Source organism: Ipomoea nil, unplaced genomic scaffold (assembly GCF_001879475.1).
Source record: "Ipomoea nil cultivar Tokyo-kokei standard unplaced genomic scaffold, Asagao_1.1 scaffold3169, whole genome shotgun sequence".
NCBI lineage: Eukaryota > Viridiplantae > Streptophyta > Magnoliopsida > Solanales > Convolvulaceae > Ipomoea > Ipomoea nil.
In genome coordinates, this window is record NW_017619597.1 from 2,515,912 (window position 1) to 2,543,844 (window position 27,933).

Here is a 27,933-nt window from a genome sequence, read left to right on the forward strand (position 1 = left end):
ACCGAAAATTTCTTGTATTTAACGACATTAAAACTGGTTTGTTGATAGATCAGGAAATAAAAATGATAATGTCACAATAATACTATAAGCAAAGAGGAATATTGTATAAAAGATTTAAAAGTGGAATTACATCTATCAATCTAAGATTAAAAAAATAAAATGGAATTAACTCTTACAGGGGCTATTTTATACAGTACAAGTAGTGGTTAGTAGCTTGTTTGTTGTTTGTTGGGTAGAAAGATGATATCAATTTATAAATGATATAATTCTTACCTAAAATGACTAAACTAAATAGTTAAATGTTTTTTTTTTAAGGTTATTAAAATATGTCTTCTTGTGCCTATATATACAGGAGGCATTGTCTCTCTTGAAACACACCAAGTGAGTAACATGGCATACTCTACAAAAGCACTTGCTGCTTCACTTCTTGTCTCCCTTCTCCTCCTCCATCTCTCCAATGCCCAATTTGATCAGGTAGGCTATACTACTCCATTTCTTCATTAATCTGTTTTTTTTTTTTTTAATAATATCGAATTCAAACTAACTTATGGTCTGATGATATCATTGTTACTGCTCGATATTATGCTTTCGAGATTTAAACATTAATCTATTATTTTGTTGAAATATATAACAGGTGGAGTTGAACAATGCCCCAGCAGGCAGCCCTCAACCTCAAGGCATAGGTAAAAATATAATTAAACCCAAAATGGAATTACTAATTAATATTTGTGTATTTTTAAAATTAAATTTTGGGGAAAAATATAATGTAATATATATATTGCAGACTGCCCAGCAGCTTGTGGAGAAAGGTGCAAAAAGTCAAAGAGACAAAATCTGTGCAAGAGGTCTTGCGGGAGCTGCTGCAACACGTGCAAGTGCGTTCCACCTGGAACTTCTGGAAATTACGACATCTGCCCCTGCTATTTTAATCTCAAAACCCACAACAACACCCGTAAATGCCCTTAACTTGTTATTATTATTATTCCCGCCATCGTTATATTTCTATCAAAAAAAAATTATATTTTTAGTCTCGTAATTAAATTTATGGTGTAAATTTAGTCATTCATGGTTAAATACGTCAAATCTAGAGACTAAATTTATATGACTCAGTGAATTTATATTGTTATTATTATTGTTGTTGTTGTGGTGGTGGTTCTTGCAATTAAATTGTAACAAGTGATGTACTGTCTTTCATTGATAGCTTAGTCCAAAAAACAATTGGGATTTTTACGTTTGTACCCATTGTTCCATTGTTGTTATTAATTATATCTTCATAATTTAAATTGGAAATTAAATTATAATTTGATTTTGGATTTGTACTTCTTTTTAATTAAAAATTCTCTTTGAAATCTTGAGTTATCGTTAAGTCAATATATTAGTTAACTCATTGATAGGCAATTTATATCGTGCACCAGGGTGTGCATTGCATTATGCGCCCTGATGCAAAACGACGTTGTTTCAGTTTGTTTTTTTTTTGTTTTTTTTTGAAATTTCGCTGCCCTGTATTGACGGTTAATTTTCTTTTTTAAAAAAGATCTCATGTTCAAAAATATACATAATTTTATACTAGAATACACATAATTGTATACATGAATGTACATAATTGTATAACAAAATACACATACTTTTTTTTTTTAATTTCCTTATTCGAATGTAAATAATTGTATAAATAAATACACATAATTGTATAAACAAATACACATAATCACGTCAACTCCCTACATAACTTACCAAAACGACGTCGTTTTGGGAGACGCGGGGCGCACAGTGCTATGTACACCATGGTGCAGGGTATAACGATTGTGATTGATGATCTGATCACCGCAACTAACAAAGTAACAAGCCCAACTGACCGCGGTTCCGGTTCCGCAAATGGACAAACTGGAATCGGAACCTTATAGTAAGGTTCCGGCGGTTCCGGTTAGAACCGCCGGTTCTAACCAGATTTATTTAAAATAAAAAATAAAAAATAAAAAAACACTATAATTTTTAATTTTTTTTTCGGTTTGGAACTGCCGGTTCCGGTTCCTTTTCATCTCGAACCTTAACCAGAACCGAAACCGTACAGACGGTTCGGTTCCGATTCCGATTCAATAGTGCACGGTTCGATTTGAACGGAACGGTTTGAACCGAACCGTAGTCACCCCTAAGCCCAAGGAACAACTTAATACATTAAAAAAAGAAAAAAAAAAACTTACAATAGTTGCAATGCAATTAAGTGTGATAAAATATTATTCCCTTCACCACATCACAACTTAAAATAAAATTTTCATAATATTAAGTTTAATAGTTTTAAAAACAAATTTAAAACTTATTAGAAAATACTAAAGAAATTAAAATGGAAAAAAAAAATTGATTTGATTATTAAATAATAAATATGATATGTAAAATGGGATAAATACTAAGGGAGTAACATTTTAAAAGAGTTAATCATCAAAATTAACTATTTTAATTTGTCTAAATTCGCAATAATTATATAACTTTTACTCCGTATAATATTATTACCAATTAAGACTTGTTGATTATAAAATATACTCCGCACAAAATAGTAAAGGTATAAATCTCATCATTATTAATTTAAATTTTAAATTTTAAATTGAAAGTTTAAAACGAAACAAATCTTTTTTGCCCGATCACATGTTTCCTCAACCGTACTAAGGTACACTAAGACTTCTAGTTAAATTGAAAACATCAAAACCATCTCATCAACACCTCACAAAAGTAGATTATAAATTACTAATTAATCCGTAATTAAGATTAAGATATATTGATATCAAAACGCAACTTGCCATAAAACGCAACGTAATTAAGGGAATGGTACTTGCAGTCCACACGGATTTAGCTTACTGGTTCAGTAGGCAACAAATACTAAACCTGTTTGATTTAAGGTAGAATTGTGAGACTTTATTTAACCATGTCATTCTTCCAAATTGGGACAAAACGTGTGTTGGTTCTTGCAATTAAGAAAAATAATACTACACCCTACAAAAAAGAATAATACTACACCACTTTTAAACAACTCGAGTGTGATGTTAATCAACTAATAGAGAATGTTGACAAAAATTAAACTTGTAAACAATTTATTGATATTTTGGTTTGAATTGGTTAACTATGAGTAACTTAGACTGATTTAGTTCTATATGGGGTCCTTTGTCAGCACAAAAAGCGGAGTTTACCTATTGCATACCATTAAGTAGTGGATGTGAATTTCTCTCGTTACAATAAAAAAAAAAAACTTGTGAATTGTCACATTCAGATACAAAAATTATACTCTATCCACTCGATTACCATTTTTGAGTGAAACTATTTTGTAAATTAACGTAAAAGTGGATAGAGCCTAAACATTGATTCTATTTTACTACTATACTATGTTTAGAGATATTGTGTTTTTTTAATTTTGGTAATAAACAATTACTAAATGAATAGAATGAAGAAGGATCTGATTCCAGAAATGGAATGTTTGTTTAGTTGTTACCTAGCTGTGAAATGCGGCCCAAGTCCATTGAAATCCCAACGGCTAGTTGCCACGCCTCCCCGGAACGCTCTAACGGTCATCTTTTCGCCGTTCCAATTCCTATAAAACCTTTATCCCATACCCGTTTAAACATCTCTGTTATACTCTCTCTCTCTCTCTCTCTCTCTCTCTCTCTCTCTCTCTCTCTCTCTCTCTTTCTTTCTGATCATCTCCGGCTACCAGAAAATTGAATTTTTCCGGCAACTCGTTTCACTAAAAAACCCCTTATTTCTTGATCGGAAATTTGCAATGGAGACCCCATCATCAACCAGGAGATTAACCAGATCACAGGCAATGGCTGCCGCCGCTGCAAACACCACCACCTTCGCTTCAAGTCAGTCATCGTTGACCCTAAATTTACTTTTGAGTTTTGAATAATCCTTGTTCCCTAAATTCATTTTCTTGATTATGTATGTGTTTCTGTTTTACTTTTTCCTCGTGGGAATTCAGAGAAATTTGAAGAATCTGAAAAGAAAGCAGCATTGAAATCAAGAAACGGGAACGAGCAAGAAAGATCGGCGCTTTTTGATATCACGAACGATTCGCCCATAGTCGGGGTCGCAATGGGGAGTTTGGAGACTCCTTCATCGGCCATGTCCAAGAAGAGGGCGATCATGAATGCGGTGTCAAAGCAGTTAAAAACCCCTGGTTCTGGAGAGGCGTTGTTGAGGGGTCAAGTGAAGACATTGTTGCAGAAGGTTGAAGAAGAAGCAGAGCTCTCAAAGCTGTCGGTAGAGTACAGGCCTTTCCTTCATCTAAAAGGCATTGTTAACAACTCTCCGACGGGGCTTTTTGCCCCAACTCCGGCCAACACTCCTCATCTCAGCCTCTCTGGGAATAATGGGTTGCCTTCTTCAGTCGTCACTGCATCTCCAGTTGAAGAAAAGTTTCTGATCCCTCAGGTAATCTTCAAGATTGGGTTTTTTTGTTTGTTGTTTTTTGTTTCCTGATTTAAAGGTTGGGTTGATTTGTCAGATGGTTGATGGGATTTGTGATTGGAAGAAAGAAGGAGAAGAAATGGAATGCATGGTTACAAGGACACTGTTCTTGGATTTTAGTGAGAAATTGGAGAGTGAAAACAAGGAGAAGACAAGACCGGGTGCAGATGATGATGACGATGATTCATCCGTATGGTCGATTCAGGTGAATGCTTCAAGCATAAGAGACGAAGAAGATTATGAGGACGAAGAAGAAGAAGAGGAATGTGATGAGTACTATGATGAGGAAGATGAAGAAGAAGAAGAGATATGTGATGGAGAATTGGTGGATGAGATATGTGAAGGAATAAGCAAAATGAGTGTGAAGTTCAGCGGGAAGCACACACGATTTGTGTACAACAGCGATGGTGAGCTTGAAGGAGTGGTGGTGGAGGAGAAATCAGCCGCTGCTTCCCTTTGCATTTAAAGGCCAAACTGGAACCTGGAAGAAAACTTCTTAGCTTGTGTGTTTTTTGGTTGTCGTTAGCTATATTACTTTCTTACATACATCAACACCTCACCTCTCTTAAGGTGTCTTTTTTGTTGTTGGTTTCTGTAATCGCACTTCACTTCCATTTTTCTTTTGGAATCAATTATTTGTTTTTTCGCTTGCTTGCTTTCAACTTTATTCATTCCTTTTGTCCAGGAAAAAAAAAAATCATTCTATTAAACTTATGGTCTAGTAGCCCGTAATAAAACAAAAATTTGAAATGCTTTTATGAATCCACAAATATAGTGATTTGAAGTAAGACTACTCAGAGTAGTCCACGAAATGTTAGATTGACATTGTTGAGAATAAATAACTAGATAAAAATAATAAAAATAAAATAAAATATATAATTATTTTTCTTTTAAAAGAATTGTTTTATTAGTTTTGCTTATAAAAATTTTAATGCTTTTTACGACTTAAGTTTATAATATATTGATATGAATACTAAGATCTGTCCCATAATCAATCCAGTTTTTGCTACTATTCTCTTCTTAGTTTTTTCTTCCTCCTTAAAAATCAAAGTTCGAAAAAATAATAAATGAAAAGTCTTGATAGAAAGCGCTCAAAAATCCATAATAGTCCAGCTGCAAGAACTGAATTTATTATTTTGTAATAAACCGAACAAAAAGAAAATTGATTCCTCATAGTGAAATACTCCTATATTTCAATAGTGTTGTGAAAAAAAATCGTGAAATTCAATATTTGTTCATATAAATATTAATTAGATTTCTAAGATTTCTAAAAATTGAACTTTTAATAGTGCAATTCAATATTTGTTCATATAAGTAATTAGATTTCTAAGATTTCTAAAAATTGAACTTTGAATAGTGAAATTTGGTAAAGGTAAATTTGATTCTATGATTTCTATTATTATATGATCTATTTATGATATTTTTTTCTATTGTCAATAGAAATCAATGAACGAGTTTCAAAAGTTACGGATACAAAACATTTCCGAAACAGGAAAACGCTACCCTCCATAGAAGAGTTGTCAATGCACTGCCCACCTGAGTGTGAGGCCTTTTTCAATTATTTAGCGCATCACTGACGACTTTAATCTCTCCCCCTCCTAGTCTGATAAAAAAAAATGCACTTCCCTCTAGCTGTAACATATAAACTAACAAAGATCATCTATATACAGTTTTGGAGCATCATTTAGAAAACGGCTACTAACTACAGTGCAATTTACAGGGTGAATGATTAGTTTTCCATTGTGCCTGCCAAAGTAAGTTTTTGCGAAATTAATCAATCAAAATTCAGAATTCAAAATTCAAAACCAGGGATGCCATGTTGGGTCCATCATGCATAAATTCCTGGGAGTGAGGGCCGCCTCCACCAATTCGGCTACACCCTTCTGCACGGACTGTGGATTATCCATCACATTCTCCTCCTACAACAAAAACAAACCCCCTCAACTCACTCATTCTCTGCTCATTTTATCAATAAACACAACAAACAAAGCATATATACCTCTTCCGATATGCACTGTGGTGCTATTCCATTGATCCGCCCAATTACGTGCTCAACATTTGTACTGATCTTTTGCTTCAGGTCAACAGGGTTCAGATGAGCTGCACCAACAACAGGAGCCATCGGCATTCCTAGCGGTCTTCTCCAAGACCACGATAGCAGTTCATCACGGAAAAACATTGCCAAGTGGTACCACAGATGCTGGATTTGCTGCAACAGAATCATCTTAGTTTCATCCATCACAACACAGGAAACAAATGAAAAAAAGCTACAACAGTCAGTCTTACTTTAGGTGAAACCACAGCCTGAGCAGCTGCACACATGGAAGAAACGATCAGACCTTCCACTCCAAAATGGGAGAAAAATGCTTGCAAGTTCCTGGTCAACCGGAACGGCACCGGTTCATTGAATTCGATCATTCCATTTGCATCATATGCGGGATGAAAATCAGTCTGGAATATTTTCCCCGTGTTTTTAGCAAATAATATCTTGTTTGGGGAACGACCACCAATTTGGAGCATGAAAGACATGAAGCTTGAAAGTGCCAACTGAATCGCAAACTGCTTTTTGAAAGCCCACATATGATTCCCACTCAAAAGGGTTTTGTACATATACTGTGAAAATATGCTGTCAGACACAAGAGTTTTTGTTATCTCATTATATGCTTGAAGCCGAAGGTCAACAACAGCTTCTGGTGACATTTGCCCAGATATTGCTTGGTTGAGTTGCTCCTTAAAAAAAGTTATTGGTAGGTCCGCCTCTCGATCATTTCTAGCACAGTGGTTCTCATATACCTCGAGGAATGTGCTGTACATCAAATCATCTTCCACCATGCGCACCTGTTTCACACATTCATACAATTGATTCAGGTGGACTGAATGATATTATATTATTACTAACTTTCCTGAGACCGAGGCATCACAACTCATTTTAAATGGGTAATCTAGCATGACAAGACTTATTCACTCATGGGGCAGGGAGGCCAGGAAGATGGGGATCACATCTTCATCATTCTAGTAAAGTTCAATTTCCAATTTTCCATCTCTTAAATCAGGAGTAAATGAAGAAAAATAAAAATAAATTGCAATCACCTGTGACCACACGGGTATAATAATTGGCGTGTGAATACATATGTGTCGCTTTCTGGATTCCTTGTGCTTGTCAAACATTCGATTCATAACACGGAAAAGTTGCAAGATCCGTTCATCACTTCTAGCATTAGGTGTCAATGATGTCTGGACAATAAAATGGCGCCGTGAACCATCAGACCCAATAAGGGTCAAGCGACGGAAACTGCTGCCATGCCTCCGAACAATTGGAATGTCAGCTCCCACCCTATCCAACTTCACTGTGTGATCAGGTGCTACTTCCTGTAAGAGATACACAAAGTCAGAGGGAAGTGTATAACAAAAGCAACCAATATCTCATCTGTGATGGAAGATAGAAGGAAAAAAAATACTAAAGCAAGAAAATAAATAAACTCTAGTCTAGTTTGGAAACTTCAGAAGCTAAAAACTTCTGCAAAAGTAATTCGAGTTCGAATTTAAAAATAATTTTAGAATTAGCTACTACAGCATATGAAATTGCTGCGTGTTACATGTCAACCTGAGAATCCCAACATTAGATAATATTGATGCAGAGTTATTAATAGTAAAAAGTACAAAAATTACAATAGGGAAATTAGTTGCATCAGTACTGATAATGAGATACTAAGATTAATAATTAGTTGAATATACGCTTTCATGTAACCTTATTGATAATAACAATTTTTGCTATTGTAAGCTGTAACTCTATTAACACACTATATGCATAGAATGGAGAACTGACTGAGATCTTTACAAAGGTTACCTGGTCAGTAAAATATTGCCCTGGAACTTCCACATCAACAACATGGAAGTCCCGCAACACCCTACTCTCATCTTCCAACTTCAGAACAGCTGGAAAACGGTCCTCAACATTACTTTGCAGAACATTTTTCCAGTGCTTCAAACGTTCTGTCAGTTCAGAAAGTGTAGCCGGGAATGTTGCTGTACTCTCAGGATCAAGATCTCGTTCAAAATCTTGTTTGTACTCTCTTACAAAGTCTACATGCTTGTTCACAGCATCTGCTGAGAAACATGCCCTACAAACACCAGACAGCTCCTTCCTTAAAGACTGTGGAACTTCAGCTGTAGTTGCAGTCGGGTACTTGTAACATCGGTGAAGCAGAGCATTAACAACAGCTAGCAGTCTCTCTTCTGGTAAAGTGACAAACCTTGAACCAATTTCAGTGAGCAAAATCTGTGAAAACATTTTTGAATGCATGCAAGTCAGTTGTTTGTCCTGGTCAACCATGAAGAAATTTCCGTGGACACAGTCTGTCATATACAATCTTAAATTCACTCAACAAGAACCAAGAAATTAAACAATTCCACATTTTAGAGGTTTAAAAATGATTAAGACATATAAAGAATAATAATCCATTTGCAACATTCCTTAGATAAATATAATTTCACTTATAAAGAAATCCTTTCAACTCACAGGTTAACTGCGAGGTACAAGCAAAAGCAATTTAACCAGTTAACTACTTACCTCAAGTTCACTAGCCAGGTTAGTATGTTTACTTCTCAGCGTCTCCATTATATCCTTTGCAGCTTCAAAAGCACTAGCAGCAGAAGAAACCAAACCCAAAGTAGCATTACGCCTTATTGAATTCTGACCACCATCACCAGCAGACGAACTCTGGTGTGGATCAGTTCCAGAAGGCATGCCACCTTCAACATGCGCTTGCCTTTCAGATTCCTGAACCTGAGAGCTACTGGCATCATGAGATCCAACCCCTATGCCACTCTGAGTTCCTTGGGGAACATGATTTTCTGTTGCTGATGAACCACCACCTGTCTGACCAGTTACTCTAGCATTCCCATCAACCAACCCCATAGACCCAGCTACATTGGCAGCAGAGGCATTTTGCTGCATTCTTTGTTGAGCCATTGCCATTCTACCATATTCAGATTTATTCGCAACATCACGGCGCTCAAGCAAATATGTACGCAACCAGTAATACAATGCCTGAATTTAAAAGAAAGATCAACCCAACAAAGTATAAAAATATATATGAAGTAACTCCAAAATATAACACTACCTGTGGATACACAGTAGCAATTTTCAAAAGAACAAGTTTGCAATGAGAAGCCTCACTCCTCTGTAAGGAAAGTAACAGCTGAGGGATCCAAGAAAGCCAAACCCAGTCAGGTATTTGGTCTAAGTACTTATCAAATGCCCTTCCTACAGGCTCATTTGCAGTGTCAAAGCTGAGAAGATATAAAACACGTGCAAGGTGGCTTCTAGAATTAGGGCTGCCGAACTTTATGCCTTGTAAAAAGCAGCTGACTGCATACTCTAGCCATATCTCCTCATGGCATTCTTTGTAAGCCTGACAAAGAAATGAAATTACAAATTTGGGAAATTAAAAAGAAAAAAGAAATCAACAAGTTGAACCAAGATAAGGAAATGCATACCATATCACAATAATTCCCCCAGCTAATCCATCCCTTAGGCAAATTCTTGAAAAGAGTGATAGCATTTGAATATGCAAGGTTTGCCCCTTCACAATCACTAAGCTTCAGCAAGAAATCCCCCTTAAGGCGAAAAATTTCAGCCTTGTGTTTGATAGAAAAATAGTCCAGGTTAGTACTGTTGATCAAATTAAGTCCACTGGTTAACTCTCCCTTCATTTCTAAATAAGCTTTAGCTTGTTCTCTTATTTTTACAAAGGCTTCCTGCAAGCAAGTCAGAAAAAATAGATGAGGTGAGAGCACTACATCTCATAATCTCATAAGCTGAAAAATAGAGAAAGTTACAAGATTAAAAGAACAACCTGAACTTCCATTGTTGAATGCCCATACATTTTCTCCAGAATGGACACACAGACATCATAAAGTCCTTGTTTACGAGCAATATGGGCAAGCCTATTTACATTCCATGCCTTGTCACGATACCCAAGATGATGCAATTGTGAATTTGTAGAACTAAAGTCCTTAAATGCATCAATGACTGCATTATACATTTCATTCCTCCATTGGAACAAATCATACCAAACAGACGAGTTGTCCCATTCATTAGGTGTCCTCAGTCTCCACGTCTCAAGGATGTCCTTCAGATCTGCATATACGGCACCATGAACACCAACAACAGGATTTCCAGAAATTTTGTTTCCATTGGCAATGTCAATAATAATACGAGATGATTCCTGAACTTCAACCAGTTGTTGAAATTGCTGTAAAAGTGGAATTCTTGAATGAATGGACATATCAGGCAACTGCCACCACTGTTCCAGAGCAAGATCGACACCTTTCCCCACAATGCTCTCGGCCTCCGCCACTCCATTTGTATTCTTTTCATGAAGAGCAAAATAGGCTTGTATTATACGGAGCTTTGGAGTCTCCTCAACTTGAGCCTTAGGAATAACATGATCTTTCAAATATGCCCAATCAGGCTGCTTCCATAGACAATCAAGTAATATCTCGTAATTATCAATCACCTTCCCAAAGTCTACTAGTGCATCCCATTGACTGAGTTGAGTAGCACAAGATAGCCACTGCTCTTCCCAGAGGCACATCTCAGCTTTAGGAACAGTATTGTTATAAGTGCCTTGAGTTGCCTTAAGCATGGCTTGGTAGAAGAGACTTTGGGCACGCTGCCAATACCCATGCTGTACAAGAGAAAGCCCAGCTCGTGTTTCAGCTGTAATTAACCGTTTTTTCCATAAACCACACCTCATATCTTCTTCGTTGAGTAATCGGTAAAGCTCAGCCAAAGACTCCGAGCATTTTGTGTCATTTATGAATAGCATCACGTGACTTTCCAGCAATGCTAAAGCAATGTGCCAAGCATTATAAGTCTTTCCAATATATTTGATGAGCTCACTGGGCATTCGAGGTTGAGGATGGCTTAGCTGAAGTCCTTCTAAAAGAGCTTGAACAACATTTGGCCGCTGCATAGCCTGTTTCTTATGATAGTCTTTTGACAACAGAGTTATCATTGGCTTAGCAAGTGCTACCTGCTCTTCTTTGTGCAAGGTTACCCAGACAATGGGAAATACCAAAACCCAAAGGTGGTAAGCAACATTTGCATCTGTATGGGCCAGTTCTCTCAGTGGAATAACAAGATCAGCAACCTAAGATTAATAAAAGTGTTTCAGGATTTAGAAGAACTCTATTAATCAACAGTAAAATATGGAGGTAAAAAACACGGGTTGAATATATTTTTGAAGGAAGCATTACTCATGGAATAACAAGGTGATCACATTAAACAGGAAAGATGTGTGGCTATACTATAATTGCATATGTAACTGACAGAAATGACTGATCATTATACAGTGATGAAGAACAAAAAAGTTTGTTTTTTTAACGTCTAAGGAAATTCAATGTACCTGAAGCTTGCTCATTTCATTAAGAAATTGTGCATGCTTTGAGACAAGACTATCAAACGTTAGGGGAGCCTCCTCAGAACCTTCTGGAACATCCAAGATCATTGGTTGTGCTGCACTACTATCAGCAACTGAACCAGATACCATCAGCGGAGGAACCTTGGCAGAATTTGGTGCCAGTGTAATGGGCTTATCCTCAACCAAAATGGCAAGGAGAAGATCAAGACCTTGTTTAAGCCAAAATACATCGCTCAATGCCTCCCAGTCCTGAAATTGGATAATATACTGCAATCTTGAGAAGAGGGTCTTCCCAAGGGATTCATGATAAAGAGAGAAGAACCTCATCCGCATTTCAGGATCTTTTGCCCGTAAACCAAGCAAAAATTGCCTCTCTACTTTTTGGAAAACTTCTTGGCGAAGAGATATAGGATACCTGCAAATCAATAAAATCATCACTTTTATCCAGCTAAGACTACCTTAATCACTGCAAGAAAGTGAAATAAAAACACAACTAACTTGTTTGAGTCTGCACAAAGTCCATAGAGAAGCATGAGATATTTCTGGTCCCACTCTTCCTCAGCACTGGAGAAGCTCTGTTTATCAACTTGTGAAAGCTTTTGAATGAAAGAAACCACATCCTTTTGATTAAGGCAAGTATTAGATGCAACAACAGTTCCTGGTCTACCAAAATCATCTTCAATCCATCCCTTTATTACATCAAGTATGCAGAGCAACACAGAAGGGTCAGTTCCCTTTTCTGAGAGCAAGGAATTCAGTATTTGGGTTACAGATCGTTTGCATTCTGGAACTGACATGACCCTTTCACTAATAAGACTCAAAACTGATTTCAGATTAGCAATGACTACTCCAACATCAGCACCTTGACGGGAGGAGGTGACTGCAGAATCTGGATCTGATCTCTGACCCTGTAATGAAAAGCTATAAGCAACTGTACAGCAGAAATGCAAATATTCACAAAGAATATGGGATTGCTATGCATGTGCTTACACCATAACATTTTGTTCTGGCTTTAGCAGGGTGGTTAAGAGCAGAGCAGAATAGTTATGAACACAGAAAAATAAAGCAAAAAACATTTTCATAATGTTTTCATTAGCAGAGAACTTGGGGGAGGCAAGTGATGCGATGAAAAATGAAGAAACACCATAAATAAAGCTTGAGACAGAAAGAATATATGTTTTGTTTGGAACATTATATCAGACAGAAAGAATGATCAAAGAAGATATGAATTATGTATAAAAGTAACAAACCAGATAGCATACCTGTCTCACATGAGTACCAATGGAAGAACCCATATCCCGTGCCAAACGTTGAAGAACATGTACCAGATTACTTGGGTCAACAAAATTTTTGTGCACTTCCGCTAATGTTTTGATTACATAAAGCACAAAGCTAATTGTGCTCCATGAATTGTCTTCTCCAGATGTTTGAGGCACTGCAGCCACAGCAAGGTGCTTCTGTATGAGCTCCTCCACTTTTTGATATAAGATCCGCACTTCATGCGGAGTATTAGAGGCATTTGGAGGAAAAGCAAAGGAAACCATCTTCAACAAGGAACACAATGAATTCCCAGCATCTAGCATTTTGAACTTAAAGCATGGTTCTAAAATCTGAAAACAAGCCAGAGACATCACATTAGGTTGTTGACAAACACAAGAGAAGAAATTAACCATTCTTCAGAAAGCCATACTTGTGATATCTGGTTGATATTATTTCGGACAAAGAGATGAGGTTGCTTCTCCAAAACTTTGTTCATCACATCAAGCCCTTGGGCAAGAGCTGTGGAGGGGTCCTTTGACTGAGAAGGAGGAATACTGCTAAGAAGCTTCTCTAAATAATTAAATTTTACATTGGCATTGGGCCAGACTTCCAAAGCTTGTGATAGGAGATCCAAAGCCTGCTTGTACATCAGATTAGCTTCCTTATCCTTTGGTTCTATTACCAAGGCTACCTATTAACAGCAGTACATGGAAGTAAAAATGGTTCTTAGCCTCTCATTATAGAAAAAGGTTTAACTTATTAAATAAAGTACATATAGTAATACTCTGTAAAGGTTAAACTAATAAACTGAACATAAAAAATTCAAATAAAGATTTGAAACAAAAATTTGAAAAGAAAAGCATAACAAGAGATCCTTACTCGTATAAGGAAGTTGATTATCATTTCTTCCATTGCTGCATTTGGCTTAAACTCTTCATCAGGTTGCCCAGCTGATCCAGGAGTTTCAATGTTAGGAATTGATGAGGCACCACCTGGTGACATGACACAGAGGGATTGAAGACCAGGCTCAACCTTTACTCGCTTACTAGCATCTTCTGAAAATGAAGATCCATCCACAGGATGCTTGGGATCCGCAGAAACATGATTTAATCCATCAGCATTCTGACTATTGCCATCATTATTAGGGACTACTTTCATTTCACTTTGTCTTTGTCTTTCCCAATTCACTACTAACCCAGCAAGTTCGATAGCAAGCCGTCTGTTTTCTGCTGTTGTGTTATATGGCAATCCAAGGCGGCTTAAGGAATTCACCATCTGAGGTACAAATTGTGCTCTACAGCTGTAGAATAGATCTGAATGACGGACAATGAGCTGAAATATGTGTATCAGATTAGGGATAGAATGACCTTCCTCAACAAGAATCTTTTTAGTGTAGCGTATCCAAATAGGCATACGGGATTCACCAAGAGGCAACCTTCGCGGAAGAGCAGGCATAAGTATATCAAGTGCCTGTTTTACCAACATTTTATTCTCTGGCTGGCATGTTCTAAGGAGTGCAACAAAAACCTGTAATTCCAAATATATGTTATTATGATTTTGCAAAAATAATATATCGACAAAATAACAAAACTAGAATACAAGTATATGTCAGTATGCACATCTTTATTATAATACTGTGTCAGCACTAGTGCACTTGAAATGGGTAAATTTTACAATGATTATTTAGCCAGAACTTTAAGATGTAACATAACATAAGATAATTCAGTGATTAAAAAAATATCAGAATGAGCGCAAAAGGCAAAAGAGATGCCAGCCTATCTTCTTAGAGAGGCAGCCATTAACTTAATAGTCCTATACATATTGATAACTAAATAAACTATAACCACACACAGCACACTTTTTTTATTATAAAAAAAAAATTGAAGAAACTGATTGTTGGAGATCATACACAAGAAAAACATGTCCATCACATCTCAGGGCTTCATAATGGAAAAATTTTGGGATAAGAGACAGATCATTACCCTTTCATCTCTCCTTTTAAATAATGACAAGCAATTTTCAGAACACTAGAGGCTTTTAAAAATGTCATCCTCTCTCTTTATTAGTTTTTTTCCTTTAAAATACATAAACAAATAATCCTAAGAAGCTTTTAAAAATTTTTACAAATGGCATATTTTGTTGTTGATACTTGATAGTCATTTCTTGAAGCACAGATAAACTCTCAGTGGCATTGGATTTCATCTAGTAACCAATTAGCAAAACTTACAAAGTTGAGTTTTATATTCAAAGATATGTACAAAGAATAATCTCTCCAAATTCATCATTGTCCCAGCCCTTTTTAGGCAGAAGACATACAAAAGTTCAGTGGGACCAGCTGACCTGATTTTACAACATACAGTATCTCACTTGAATTAAGATCAACAAGTCAAAGAGACATTATAAAATGAAATGTTTCATGATTGCAAATCAAACTATAGAGCCTATCATAATGACTAAACATACATCATATTTCTATTCATCCTATGCATGACGAAATCTAAAAGCATAGGTTGTGGTCCTTCACTAAGTGTACCAAAATCCATTAAAATGTTTGTCATTAACCATCAATCAATACACTAAATAAATCAGCACTCAGAACCAATGAAATAATAGCATTCTGACAAAAGTAAAGCAGTGACAGAATCCTGATTCATATCATTGAAAATGGATACAAAAGTATGACCAATAATGGCATTTCACCACTTATTTCTCTTCAGATATGCATCTTCGCAAACTGTAATGAAATGGTAAATAAAACACATTGGTTGTACAGTGGTTGTCTGGAAATAAACACTTTTAAGACTACTGAAATAAATCAAGTAGAATGCACTATGTATCAATACTGCTACTTGTAACACACAATATCATAGCACCATAAAGAAAAAGAATCACAAAAGAAACAAATTATAAATCACCTTGCCTACCCAAAAGTAGGTACCTGAAGTATAATTTTTTCTGGAGCTTGATAAGCCTCCAGGAAGTGGCAAACATTTACAAATGCCCACTGCTTACTGGCACTATCTTCACGTTTAAGGTGATTCCAACCAAATTTGATAAGCTCCTTCCGGTGATGAACAAGATCAGTCTGAAGATACTTGAGAAGCAATGTAGCAAGTTGTAGAAGCTCTATCCTCAATGGCTCATCATAATCAGCAGACACCTACCAAAATCAACAGAACTCAAGCGTAAAATTAGAAATTTCAAGATGTGTTTTTTGAGGGGTACATCTGACAGGGTTAGAGATTGAACCCATTACCACCTATCCTAAATTCACAGGCCTATGCCACTTGACCACAGTCATTGACAAATTTAGCAAGTGTTACTCATAATTTAGGCACTCATTAATTACCTCTTCAGGAGGGTCCAGAAGCTTGTCAACAATAGTCTTAACTATAGCAGAGTCGACGACCTCCCAGGTTTGGCCATTCTGAAAGGCATGAGCAAGCATTGGAAGAATAAGCATTTGCATAATGACAACCAAGTGATCATGACCAAGTTGCTTTGACTGGAAAAGGTTCAGAAAGTGTAGGAGCAGGGTTTTCTTCATGTCAGGTGGATAGCTCTCAGCAACCTGAGGAGAATATTAAAAATCAGAGACCAATATGTGTGTGTACAATAATCATCATCATCATCATCATAATATATCATAATAATAATAATAATAACAACAACAACAACAATAAAAGCACCCCTATTTTATAAATAAAAAATAGCTAAATTATTTATCAACATACCTCTATAATATAGAACTCCTTAAGGAAAGTAAAGTCTATGCGAGTACGAAACAAGAAGATTGAGAGGATATCAAATAGAACATTCATTTCAGCCTTATCATGTCGTAAGTAATTCAGGAAGCATTTGACAAGCCATTTGCTCTCCTTGACCTGCAATTTTTGCCATTATATAAGTAAATTCTAATAACATCATAACTAGTACAAGACATTGAAGAAGCTCATTACAAATAATAAATAAATAAATTAGAACCTGCTCCCCACACCTCCCACCCCCAGTCTTTTTTTCCAACGAGATACTCACTATTACATGAATCTTCTTGCAAGTACAATCACAATTATAATGAATGAATGATATGGTCCACAAGTTCATGAACAAAACTTCAAAAATGGAGTAGGCTCAAAGAGTAGGAATGCAGGAAAAAAAGAAAAGGATCATTACAATTGTTGAATGAAGGAGAACAAAAAGATTGTATTGAGGAAAACATGATTTACAGTCGAATGTGTACTAATATATATAATGGTGGAAGAGACTGTTATACTACCCAATCCAGCTCAGTGAGAACAATTAGCTACATGATTTGAACATGGATGGTAACTATCTAACCCTAGGAGTACCTCAATAACTTACATAAATTATGGGACAGAAGTACAGAACTCCAAGACCAACAAGACAAGTATACTTTGACATCAACTCCAAGAAGAAATGAAAATAATGAAGAATAGGGATTCTAATAATAAGAAAAGAATTATTTAGATTTTAGAATAGTGAAATTAATAATCAAATCAATTAGGAATACCACACCAAAGGATAGGCATTCCCATGGATTGAAATATCCACTTACTTGCACCAAGTTCAACTCCTGCTCATTTTGTAGCCGTGAGATTCTTGCAGGTGACTTCCACATTAGAACCAGAGTATCAAAGACAATACGATTGTTTTGCAACCAGGTAGGCATCAATTTGACCAAAGTCTTGACCAAGGCAAGACCCTGAAAGTAAGCATCTTGCGTGCCACCCGAAGTTGAGGCAGCAGTCATAGAAGTCTCCGATTGATGCGCTGTAACGGCTTCATCACCCACCAAAGTGTTTTGTCTATTAGCAGGTTCTTGTACACTTGAAGCATCGGTTTTTGGAGCAAATTCTGGAAAGGCACTTGCAATTATCTTTTCAGGTGACTTCGCTAGTTCTTCTCTCAAAGGCTGGCCAGCATCTGACCTTATAATGTACATAAACCTACATTTTTGTTAAATACATTAGAAACATGCAAAGGAAAATCTTCAAAAACCTTATCATTACTCACAAATGAGCAAAAACAATGTTAGAAACTAAACTTACCGTCTGAAGTATTTGGGCTGACATAATCGAGCAAGAAAGTAATCAACAGCAGCTGTTGGATACCTATTCAAGAATTTGGTAAGTGGGAGCCTATAAGGACTGTTAATCTCACTATAAAATTGTCCAGGTGGAAGGGCAGCTTCCAAATCTATTGTCAGTGTCACTAGCTCATCAAGAAACTTCCCAGCTGCTTGGGGGAGTAGATGGAAAAGCTCAATAATAGCTACAAGGATAATGAAAATTACACATCAGTAATGAAAATATATAAGGGATGCAACATTAACATCAACTCCAAAACTCAATGAATTACCTGCAGCTATTTTGGGTTCTTCACCTGCCTTCCATGATTTTTGGCACTGTGCAAGTTTTTCAGGTTCCAACCATTTCCTTAGGTGCTCTAACAACTTCCCGCCTAAGGTTACATTGAACCAATTGGACAGCAGTTCAAGAAGGCGAGCTAGACCTTGCAAAAGTGGCATGCTCAGATTTTTCGTATGTGCTAAGTTAACCAATATTGGCCTAAGGCTGCTTTGCAGAAGCTCCTTAGGCATCCGTTGCTGTAATATAACCTAGAATGAGAATCAGAGAGTTCAGATAAAGGCTAAATGAAAGCCATAACCGATATCTGGCGAACAAAACCAACTCAACATACTATAATGATAGTACAAAAAGCTAGAGAGAATAAAATAAAGGCCAAATATGATTGATGAATGAAACCATCTCAACATTTTCAACAGGACCACAAAAGCTCAGGTGTTGCAGCAAAGTCAACCAGTCAACATATTCAATTAAGATCTTTAATATGATCTTATTGTTTAAAAAAAATCATAAATATCAGTACCGAACGAACAAAATGACAATTATGGGGGGTTTGCAACTATGAATAGCAATGAAAGCTTTATTTTAGAAAACCAGAAATGCAATTTTGAGAACCAGTGTGTCATTTTCCATCATAAAAAATAGAAGAACTTTGCCTGACATATTAATCATGAGGACACAAAACAATTATTGCTAGAATAGTTGGCCAATTCCAAAATGGAGTTTAAGGAGGTTTCCTAAACTTAAGTTCAAGAATCTCGCAGTTATTACTTCATCAGACTAATCCCAGAGATGGGCATTTCCCTCACTATTTTTTTAATAAGTAAATGTCCCTATATATATCCTATACTCTTCATATAGTAATTGGATATATAGTTCGTCGGTAAAACCAACGATTCTCTTCTCACATTAGTGATTCTCTCTTATGCTTCCACTTTAATGGACAGTGGTGGCTCTTTGCTGATTGCCAATCCATCTCATGATTTCTAACAATTTTAAATTTAGTTGGTACATTAGCAAGCAAGTACTCAGGAAAGAAGAAAAGAGGGGGTATATCATTCAAGAAAATAACAATAATATTATCACAAATCACAAGTACAAATATAGAGATCAAGCAATAAGAGAGAATCACTAATGTGAGGACCAACCTGTCGTAAGCCCTCCTTCGCAACAGCTACAATTTCTGAGTTTCTGCTTGTCAGAGACTTGAAAAACATTGAAATTATTTTTGCACGCAATTCAGCATGATTTTGAGTTTTGAAATCTGCCCATGCCATAGCAGTGCAGAGTAATTCAATGCATGCTGTGCGGAGTTTGTTCAGTAAAGCAGCCACCTTAGGGTTCATATATTTCATAACCCACACAGTTTCATCAGCCTCAGCTATTTGCAAAGCTTCTTGCAGGAAATTGACTAGCTCCTGAGTCAGCTTCAGAAGTGGAGGCCTCAAAGCAAGGCAGAAGTTAAGAGCAGTGACTGTCCCAACCTAAATATAGAAAAAAGTCAGTTTATGGCTAGGTCAAGTGGTCAACCTAAAAAATAAAAGTGACAAATGTTTTTACTTGCTGTTCAACAGTTTTTGATCGTAGTGGGCGCATTATAAGGGGCTGAAGCAAAGGTTGGTACATTGGTTCAAGCAATTCTGAAACCTCACTACCAGTCCTACTTGCCAGAAGCCCCAGACAAGACTGCACAATCTTCCTCACATTGATAGACACATTGGGATTGAACAATTCTGATGCCAAGTATTCAACAACTCCTTGAAAACTCTGCTTACGTGCTTCATTATTAGCTTCATCAACATTATTCACCACACGAAGGACATGCGTAAGCACTTGGCTTGTCTCTTCCTGCTCTTTAGCAGCATGACTAGGAAGCCTCTTGAGGACATAAACCAGTCCTCGAACAATTCGTACTTGGAAAAGGCAGAGTGTTTCAACAGTTACCTTTCCAACCAAAGCACCAAGCCCCATGACTCCTCCAATTTGTGCTTGCCAAGTGCATCCATAACAACAATGCAAAAGCCGGGGTAAAAGCTGCTCAAAAACAGGCACACGAACACTTGGAGGTGGTGAATATACAGGACTCATTGACGGGCTAGAGACAATCATAGGTGTACTTGGACCTCCCCTTTGCGTGTGTGTGTCTGAATGTTTTGAGCGGGCAAGAAACAGAAGTGTTTCTGCAAAAACATTCAGTGCATCTAATGCAGCCTTAGTATGCTGTCTATTTTCATCAGCAAGAACATCCACCAAAGCATCCAGAAAGATCAAGGGATCCAACTCCTTTAGATTGGAAGAAGCACTATATCTTGACTTGGCAGTGATTGAAAGCCCAGAAACACCAAGTGGAGCAGCTGAAACTGAAGTGTGGGCGGCAAAACTGTCTACATGGAACAGTATTGCAAAATGGCGACAAACATTGACAACATATTCATCCTTGGGGTCATGTAAATCAGGTTCAGCACTTGCAGCAATGATGGTCATCAAGAGAATCTTGAACACAGATTTTTCAGCAAGAAGCTGGGTCTTTGTTTTGACGCCCAAGTCAGCCTACAAGACAGATTTCAGCTTAAGGAAGAATAAATGACACTTATTTAATGTATTGCATGTAGAAATAACAGAGTATTACAAAAGAAATTAAAGAAACCCACAAACACACACATTGCTTATTAGCTAACCTTTACATCAGACATCTCAGATCGTCTCCAGGTTGGGTCAACTGTGGAAACTAACATAGTTGACAGCAACCTGGATGTTGAACCCTCATCATTAGCAATACCCGGCAGATTAAGTTGAGATGACAGGCATGCCCGCAAGAACTTCAATGCTTGTTTTCGGTAAAAAGCATCAACACTGACATTCTTATGCATCAGAGCTGCCACAGCAAGATTTATGCAACGATCAAGTGGTACCAAAAATGGGGTGGAAGGCTCAAATGTAAGAATTACACGAAGGCCATGCTCTGGATTTTCCTTGCATTCAAGAGCAAGAGGCTCTTTGAGAAAACGTCTATTACGGCCACCTAACTTGCCAAGGAGCTGTAATGATTTCCCACCCCAAGGATAAGGTGCAGGTCTCAAATGAGACCATAATGCCAGAATCACCTCAGACATAACATTTGCCATACTTGGTTCCAGAAAATCAGGATTTAGGCTATCAATCCAAAACTCAAGTGTTCTTAAACCAAGATTCACTAGATCATCACTTCCTTTGAGACACAGCACAAGAGGCTTCATTAGACGAGGAAGGTGTGGTAACAATGAACTTAAGCGTGCAGGCAGTGATAAGCAAAGCTCTAAAAGAAGCTCTCGCATGTCTTCACCACTAGGTCCCTCAAGCATAACCAACAACATACTCAAACAGGGTTGCAACATTGCAATCAAGTCCCGCAATAGTCCTTCAAATTTTCCACCAGCAAGGGCACGAAACATTGTACGAAGGAGTTGTAGATAATCAATTGGTTTCTCAACCTCAGTTGCATTCTTCATACAAGTTTCCATTATAACAGGTATATGAGGCTGTAAAATACGTTCACAGTCTGAAGGAGCCTTTGCAACAGCACCAAATAAATACCGGAAGAGATGCAAGACAAGTTTTGCTGAAGGTGAATCAGGATGCTTCAGAACATCAAGTTTGCTGTTAACAAGAAAATTAACCAGAACATCTGCAAATGGTTTGAACACTTTAGGGGCTTGCAGAAGTGTTGAAAAGATATGAACTAGCTGATTGTTGGAAATCATGCACTCAAAGAGCTCCGGCATGCACAAAGAAAACATGTCCATTAGATCTCGTGGCTCCATGATGGCCAAAATCTGGGAAAAAAGATGGAGCATTTCCCTCTCTTCATCCTTCTCTTTAAATAATGCCAAGCAATGCACTCCACTTTTTAGAACACCAGAGGCTTTCCAAACCTATCAAAAAATGATTATTAAGTCATTAACTAATTCCCTTGCACCAGACAACAAATAAATAGGGAATAACTATTGAGGTCAGAAACAAAAAGTATACTAGTCATTTTTATTATGATAAAAATCATACTAGCATTGATACCTCGTCCTCTCTCATTCCTTTGAAAGGTTGAGGTATTGACGAACCAGAAGATGCTGAAGCAAGCGCAGGAGGTGTTCCATGTGTTGAAGGGGAAACCTAGAATAATGGAGCAGCATAAGAGAATTGAACACAGCTAATGGAGTTCCTAAGTAACTACAGAGATTGTAAACCTGAGATCGGGGCAAATGTGCATGAGTAATACTCCAAATTATCGTCTTCATTCCTGAAAATACGTGCAAACAGTTTAAAATGACAATACACCTGCCACTAACCTCCATACAGTTACATTCATGATGAAATTCTGATAGTCCCATTTATTATGTGATAAAATAATAATAATAATAATAATAATACGGAGTAATAAAAAAAAAAAAATTAAAGGGGGCAGCAGGTTATCTGGTTATTACCCATAACCAAGGTTTTAATTAGATGTTTGCAATCACTGACTTCCTTGGAATGTTCCACAGGAACTTGTAAATTAAGTACTGCCTGCAATAAAGCAAGCCATTAAATAAATGGCAGGGTAACATAACAAACAGGGAATTTGTGGTGATGAAAAGTACAGAATAATACAATAACAATACACACACACACAGTAAAACAATTCCAAGTCTTCACTTACAGAATTCCAAAGCAAGTTCCTTCAAGGGAAAACACACAAAAATCATGAAAAGTGGAAGCAGTTCAAACCCTACCCAGCACAGAAGTAGAAAAAAATACTTTGAATTAATGTATCATATGTCCTTTGAGACGTTACAGACTTCCCTCCATACTCCATACTACACAACATAATATGTTTAACATAAAAATTTGCACCAAAAACACTGTAATTTTACCAGTGTCCAATGAGTTGTCAACAACTCCAATCCTAGTTTCCTTACCAGAAAAACAAAACAAAAAACTGTAATATATATTTGGCAAAGGATTAAATGATCAGGATTTCACAGCCCCCTGCATGAAGAAATCTAGCAGGCAAAGAATTTTGTGTATGGCTTGATTAAAAATAAAACTATTTTCATCATTTGAGGGTATAATGAGAAAGTAAGAATTGGCAACTAGCAAGGTAAAATGTTGGAGCAGTAAAACAATGCAACACCAAAGCCACTCAAAGATTGCCACATAAAAAAGCAAGTAAATATCATCCAATTACCTGCACTGGAAGTTCAAGTTTTGACCGCAAAGTAGATCGACCTTTCCCCTCCTCTCCCTCTTCAAGTAACTTTGAGATTAAGGGAATGCAAAAAGGGTCAATACTATTGGTAACAGATAAAGTAGGCAAAAAGCAGTTTAGTGTGATGAGCAGAGCAAAAAAAATTGGGTTCTCATTCATTTAAACAAACACTCGATGTGCACAAAATAACAAGCATGCTGCAACATTAAAATACACACTTTTTGAATGATTGCAGCTATACTGAAAATCTGAAATGCAAAAATTGAATAATACAAGGAACTAAAAGCCTTTGTCAACAAAGGGAAGGTGGTGCAATATACCCAACCATCTGACTGTCCATTGTGTCTTCAATTAAGTGCTTGTAACACAAATTTATAAGGATAATTCATGCGTGTGTAGCTTCAACATGAAACTACTTCCTCTTCTTATGTTGGCATATAAGCAAGATAAACAAATAAGACAATAAATATAATCAACTGATAGACCTGTACATAAGCAGGGAGAACAGGAGATTGAAAAATAATAAAGAATAATTAAGCAAGAAAGATAATTAATCAAAAAAAGACTCCAAATAGGCATGTACATCAACTAATGAAATGTTGAGTACCTGTGGAATAGTTCGCTTAAATGTGTTGAATTTTCCAACAAAAGCATCCAATATCCGGCCCTTTAGAGAAAATGGTAGCACAAATGATAGTGAATACTATGAGCAGAACAGAGTGATGATTCAAGGAAAAAAAAAAATCAAGAGGTCTTAAATTTTCTGACCAACAAAATCCGAGATTCATCCATGGTCGACTGATCAACACCTTTCTCAAAAATTGGCTCCACCTGTAATAACATCAAAATGATTAGAACAAGATTAAAACTCGAAACATCATCCATTCACCACTCAACTCAAAATCTCAAATACTTCTAGTTAATAGTGAAAAACAGGGCTAATGGAGGAAACAGAATTTGCAATGCTTCCTCGCTAAGTGTTTTTTGGTTTTGTACCAGATTCAACATTAAGCGAGCACAAGTGGTATGGATGCCTAATGCCAATGAAGCATCATGCATGTTACTTGAGAATAGGTAAATGATCCGCGACAACTGCACCCAAATAAAATAGGAAAACAACTTTTAGAATTCAATGAATGTGACAGCAAATGGTATAAAGGCAACAGACATTTCTTCAATCTAACATATAATATGCACATTCCCTCCCTGCCAAACCCCTAGGGACCAGTAAAAACTTGATTATTGAAAAGCACTACCTGGGACAAAGAAAGATCTGCCCTGACATGGTGAACAATTTCTGCCAGTAGACTATAAGCCAAAGGCCTCAATGACTCAAAGCATGCCCGTCCAGTCCCAAGAAGCACCCTGGTGTAGATTCATTTCAAACATCAAATAGCATGGTCAATGAAACACATCCTTATAAAAATAATTGAAGGGAATTGAATCTAACAACAATATTCCGGATCCCTTGAGCATATACTACAAAGTGATGTAACCAACAGTGTGCTCAAAGTTGGGTGGTGATAGTTTCCAACTCTTACCTCTCCTCCAAAAGTGTGTCAATCAGGGGAAATAAACCCCTCTTGAAATCTGTGCCAAGCACATGTTTCAAGGCCACCAACAATTCCTGCAACCCATAGAGTGTTTAAACTAAAAAGTATAGATTGAGGAGAGAGCATTCAAGTCATCAAGGAATATCCAACAGTATTTACCTTTCGAATAGAAACTGAGTCAGAGCAAGTGACAAGCAAATTCACAATGCTCTTACATATGTTTTCTTCATGGGGCTTAATATAATCAGCACAACTCTTCAACAAGTAAGTCAAAAAAGAAACTGTCTGCACATTGAAAAAAAAAAAAAAATTGCATAAGCTTACGCAAGAAGAGAGAGATTATAGGCAAATACAATAAACTAAGACTTTTCTTCATCAGGAAAATGAATGGAAATGGAAAACTGCATTTTCTCAGTCCCACGCATCTTATTCAGTACAAATTCTGTTGTATTCTAATCATTTCCACATTTTCTTTAATTGTAAGCTTTGGTGCTAATCAGTGCCAATCAAAGTTCCATAGCCAATTCCAACCCATTGTAACCCTTTATAAATTCATTCCTAACTTTTTTTCAGAACACATCATGGCACTGATGTGCTAGGCCTCACCCATCATACTACATCCTTATCAGCATTTGCTGAGCATAGCCTCCTAGGCTCACAAGAAGCATGATTTGTTAGTGTAAATTTCATGCTATTTTCACTGAAAGACAACCTACATATCCTGTGCTAGATATATGGGTTAGACAATAACAAACTAACTACTCACATGAGATGATTGGTTCATTGATTTCATTTTTTAGGGGCAGTGTTGAACATCCACCTAAATCGCACCCATTAGTGGCATCAGAAAATCCCCAATAATTTTATACAAACAGTACCATTCTGACAATCAAATAAAACTACCAACAAAGTGGGATCATGTGAATCTACAGCTTACCTTAACTTGTGCACCCTTCAGTTCAATAAAGTGGGTTTTCAAATGAGGTGGAACCTTCTCGGGACCAGGCACTGATATTGCAGTAACCATCAGTGGCAGCAAGTGAGGAATATTTGTCTGAATCAGTCGACTATACAACTGAAAAAGAAACATTACCACCAAAGGACTCTCTGTAACAATCTTAAATGACCTAATACTTGGATTAAGCTGCCCAGTTCCAAAGTTACCACTCAATGGACCTACTTGGTCGGAGACCTCCATTGGCTTTGCATCCCCCTCACTCAATGTAGATCCTGAACTGGATGGTGGCACTGGTGGAGGAGCTGCCAAGGCCCCGCTTTCAAAAAAGTAACTAACTGTAGCCCTAAAATTCTGGTAGATTTTACACACAAAATCCAAAAAGGGCTGCACTTCAGCCTCTAGAGTAGGCCTAAAGTTCCTAAGCAAGTCAAAGATTATCCGGATGCAAATTAGACCATTCTCCTCGTTATCTGTGGTGAGAACATGCATAGCCACCTTAAGCAGCTCCTGGACAAAAGGCCTTAGCACTTCACTGTGAGGCAGACGATTCAGAATCTCAACCACAATGTTTCTCAGCTTATGCTCGGGATTATCAGTGGATTGTGGCTGTGTAATGTGATATAGAATAACGGAAAACGAACGAAAATAGCATTTTAGAAAGTTCAAATACTCCCCTGTGTGCGTTATTTCTAAACTGTCCCGCACCTCCATCACCATTTGCAGCCTTGTCTGAATTGCTGATCCATAAAACCATAAACAAACAAAATTCAGGCACCGAAACACGTACAAATACATATACATGTATAGTCTACAACGATATGCACGTAATTATGCAAATAAACTTACGGAGGTCCGGTTCGATGAGATTGCGCGAGTGCTGCTCGAAATTTTGAATGGGACTCATGGTTACGAAACCCTAGGTTCGTCAAAGATTACCAAAATCCGACGCTTTGAGAGCTCAGATTAGAGACTAGGGTTTATGGACTGAAACTGGGGCTGGGTTATGAGATATTTACAGGGAGTGATGATAAGGGTTTATAGGCAGGTTTGGAGGTTACGAAATTAGAATATCACAGTAATAGAAAATTTTGCAGAGAGGTGAGCTCCTGAATGGCGCGAGTTATAAACGGAAGTTAGCATCAATCCCACACACGGCCAGCAGAGTGGCGAGGAGGGTGTTGCTCCGCCGAGTCGTGGCCGACTGAGGACTTCCCGACTTTTAAAAGAAAGAAATAACAATAAAGAATTGCAATTATGGTGTTATGGTGTAAATGGTGTATTTTCCTTTTATACAAATCAATCATGAAAAATAATACACTTGTGAAAATTTGTAAGGTCAAAATCATACAATTTTAAGTTTGACCTTTTAATAAAAGTAGGTTTTTGACTTTTTTCTCAAATTTTTAGGCTTTGAGTCCCCCAATGACCTCCTCACTATTTTCACTGATAATCGAACTACCACCCTATCGTTAGACTTCTGTGGTGACCCTTGAACCATTGAGCTACGTCCCGTGGAGTGTTATTGGCATTCTTGGTTTGAGTTTGTCAGCTATGTCAACCTAAACTGGTTTACCTCATATGATCATTTGTCAATTAGGGTCACAATACAGGGTTCACTCAATACACACATTCGTGTAGTTACTACAGGTTTCTCTCGTTATCAAATAAAACAAAA

General features: G+C 37.1%; 3 protein-coding genes across 5 annotated transcripts; 2 read left to right on the top strand and 1 right to left on the bottom strand.

The window, feature by feature from the left end:
• The first annotated feature begins 366 nt into the window (after positions 1-366).
• LOC109167726 (gibberellin-regulated protein 11-like) lies at positions 367-1,250 on the top strand. Of its 2 annotated transcripts, none has more exons than XM_019316834.1 (3): positions 367-474; positions 635-683; positions 785-1,250. In XM_019316834.1, exons 1-3 carry the CDS (start codon positions 391-393, stop codon positions 964-966), a joined length of 315 nt encoding a protein of 104 aa, XP_019172379.1. In that variant the 5' UTR covers positions 367-390; the 3' UTR covers positions 967-1,250. The 2 variants fall into 2 exon arrangements, with proteins under 2 accessions (XP_019172379.1, XP_019172381.1); XM_019316836.1 differs by having other exon boundaries at positions 367-468; positions 632-683.
• Positions 1,251-3,542: 2,292 nt separating this feature from the next.
• Positions 3,543-5,070, top strand: LOC109167494 (acidic leucine-rich nuclear phosphoprotein 32 family member A-like). The gene is made up of 4 exons (XM_019316515.1): positions 3,543-3,629; positions 3,676-3,848; positions 3,965-4,416; positions 4,490-5,070. The coding sequence occupies exons 2-4, from the start codon at positions 3,764-3,766 to the stop codon at positions 4,916-4,918; spliced, it is 966 nt and encodes a 321-aa protein (XP_019172060.1). The 5' UTR covers positions 3,543-3,629; positions 3,676-3,763; the 3' UTR covers positions 4,919-5,070.
• Positions 5,071-6,058: 988 nt separating this feature from the next.
• LOC109167600 (transformation/transcription domain-associated protein-like) lies at positions 6,059-27,492 on the bottom strand. Of its 2 annotated transcripts, XM_019316642.1 has the most exons (36): positions 27,105-27,492; positions 26,238-26,995; positions 25,460-25,585; positions 25,289-25,374; positions 25,004-25,112; positions 24,744-24,839; positions 24,516-24,578; positions 24,355-24,414; positions 23,727-23,795; positions 22,984-23,065; positions 22,747-22,799; positions 22,577-22,672; positions 21,205-22,437; positions 20,087-21,076; positions 19,675-20,010; positions 18,519-18,777; positions 18,209-18,431; positions 17,716-18,106; positions 16,874-17,023; positions 16,489-16,710; positions 16,078-16,299; positions 14,155-14,666; positions 14,019-14,094; positions 13,570-13,830; positions 13,142-13,489; positions 12,378-12,787; positions 11,865-12,294; positions 10,311-11,609; positions 9,952-10,212; positions 9,576-9,866; positions 9,023-9,502; positions 8,300-8,731; positions 7,543-7,821; positions 6,739-7,290; positions 6,452-6,661; positions 6,093-6,371 (listed from the first exon to the last, which is right to left on the bottom strand). In XM_019316642.1, exons 1-36 carry the CDS (start codon positions 27,160-27,162, stop codon positions 6,252-6,254), a joined length of 11,643 nt encoding a protein of 3,880 aa, XP_019172187.1. In that variant the 5' UTR covers positions 27,163-27,492; the 3' UTR covers positions 6,093-6,251. The 2 variants fall into 2 exon arrangements, with proteins under 2 accessions (XP_019172186.1, XP_019172187.1); XM_019316641.1 differs by having other exon boundaries at positions 6,059-6,371; positions 14,019-14,666.
• Between the last annotated feature and the right edge of the window lie 441 nt (positions 27,493-27,933).

Excerpts from the sequence above, each read along its gene's own strand:
- LOC109167726 (XM_019316834.1), top strand. The coding sequence starts at position 391 with ATGGCATACTCTACAAAAGCACTTGCTGCTTCACTTCTTGTCTCCCTT. Across the intron at positions 475-634 it reads CCAATGCCCAATTTGATCAG|GTGGAGTTGAACAATGCCCC; the intron begins GTAGGCTATACT and ends AATATATAACAG. Across the intron at positions 684-784 it reads CCCTCAACCTCAAGGCATAG|ACTGCCCAGCAGCTTGTGGA; the intron begins GTAAAAATATAA and ends TATATATTGCAG.
- LOC109167494 (XM_019316515.1), top strand. The coding sequence starts at position 3,764 with ATGGAGACCCCATCATCAACCAGGAGATTAACCAGATCACAGGCAATG. Across the intron at positions 3,849-3,964 it reads CACCACCACCTTCGCTTCAA|AGAAATTTGAAGAATCTGAA; the intron begins GTCAGTCATCGT and ends GTGGGAATTCAG. Across the intron at positions 4,417-4,489 it reads AAAAGTTTCTGATCCCTCAG|ATGGTTGATGGGATTTGTGA; the intron begins GTAATCTTCAAG and ends TTGATTTGTCAG.
- LOC109167600 (XM_019316641.1), bottom strand. The coding sequence starts at position 27,162 with ATGAGTCCCATTCAAAATTTCGAGCAGCACTCGCGCAATCTCATCGAA. Across the intron at positions 24,840-25,003 it reads CAGATCTTTCTTTGTCCCAG|TTGTCGCGGATCATTTACCT; the intron begins GTAGTGCTTTTC and ends ATTTGGGTGCAG. Across the intron at positions 22,673-22,746 it reads CACATTTGCCCCGATCTCAG|GTTTCCCCTTCAACACATGG; the intron begins GTTTACAATCTC and ends CCATTATTCTAG.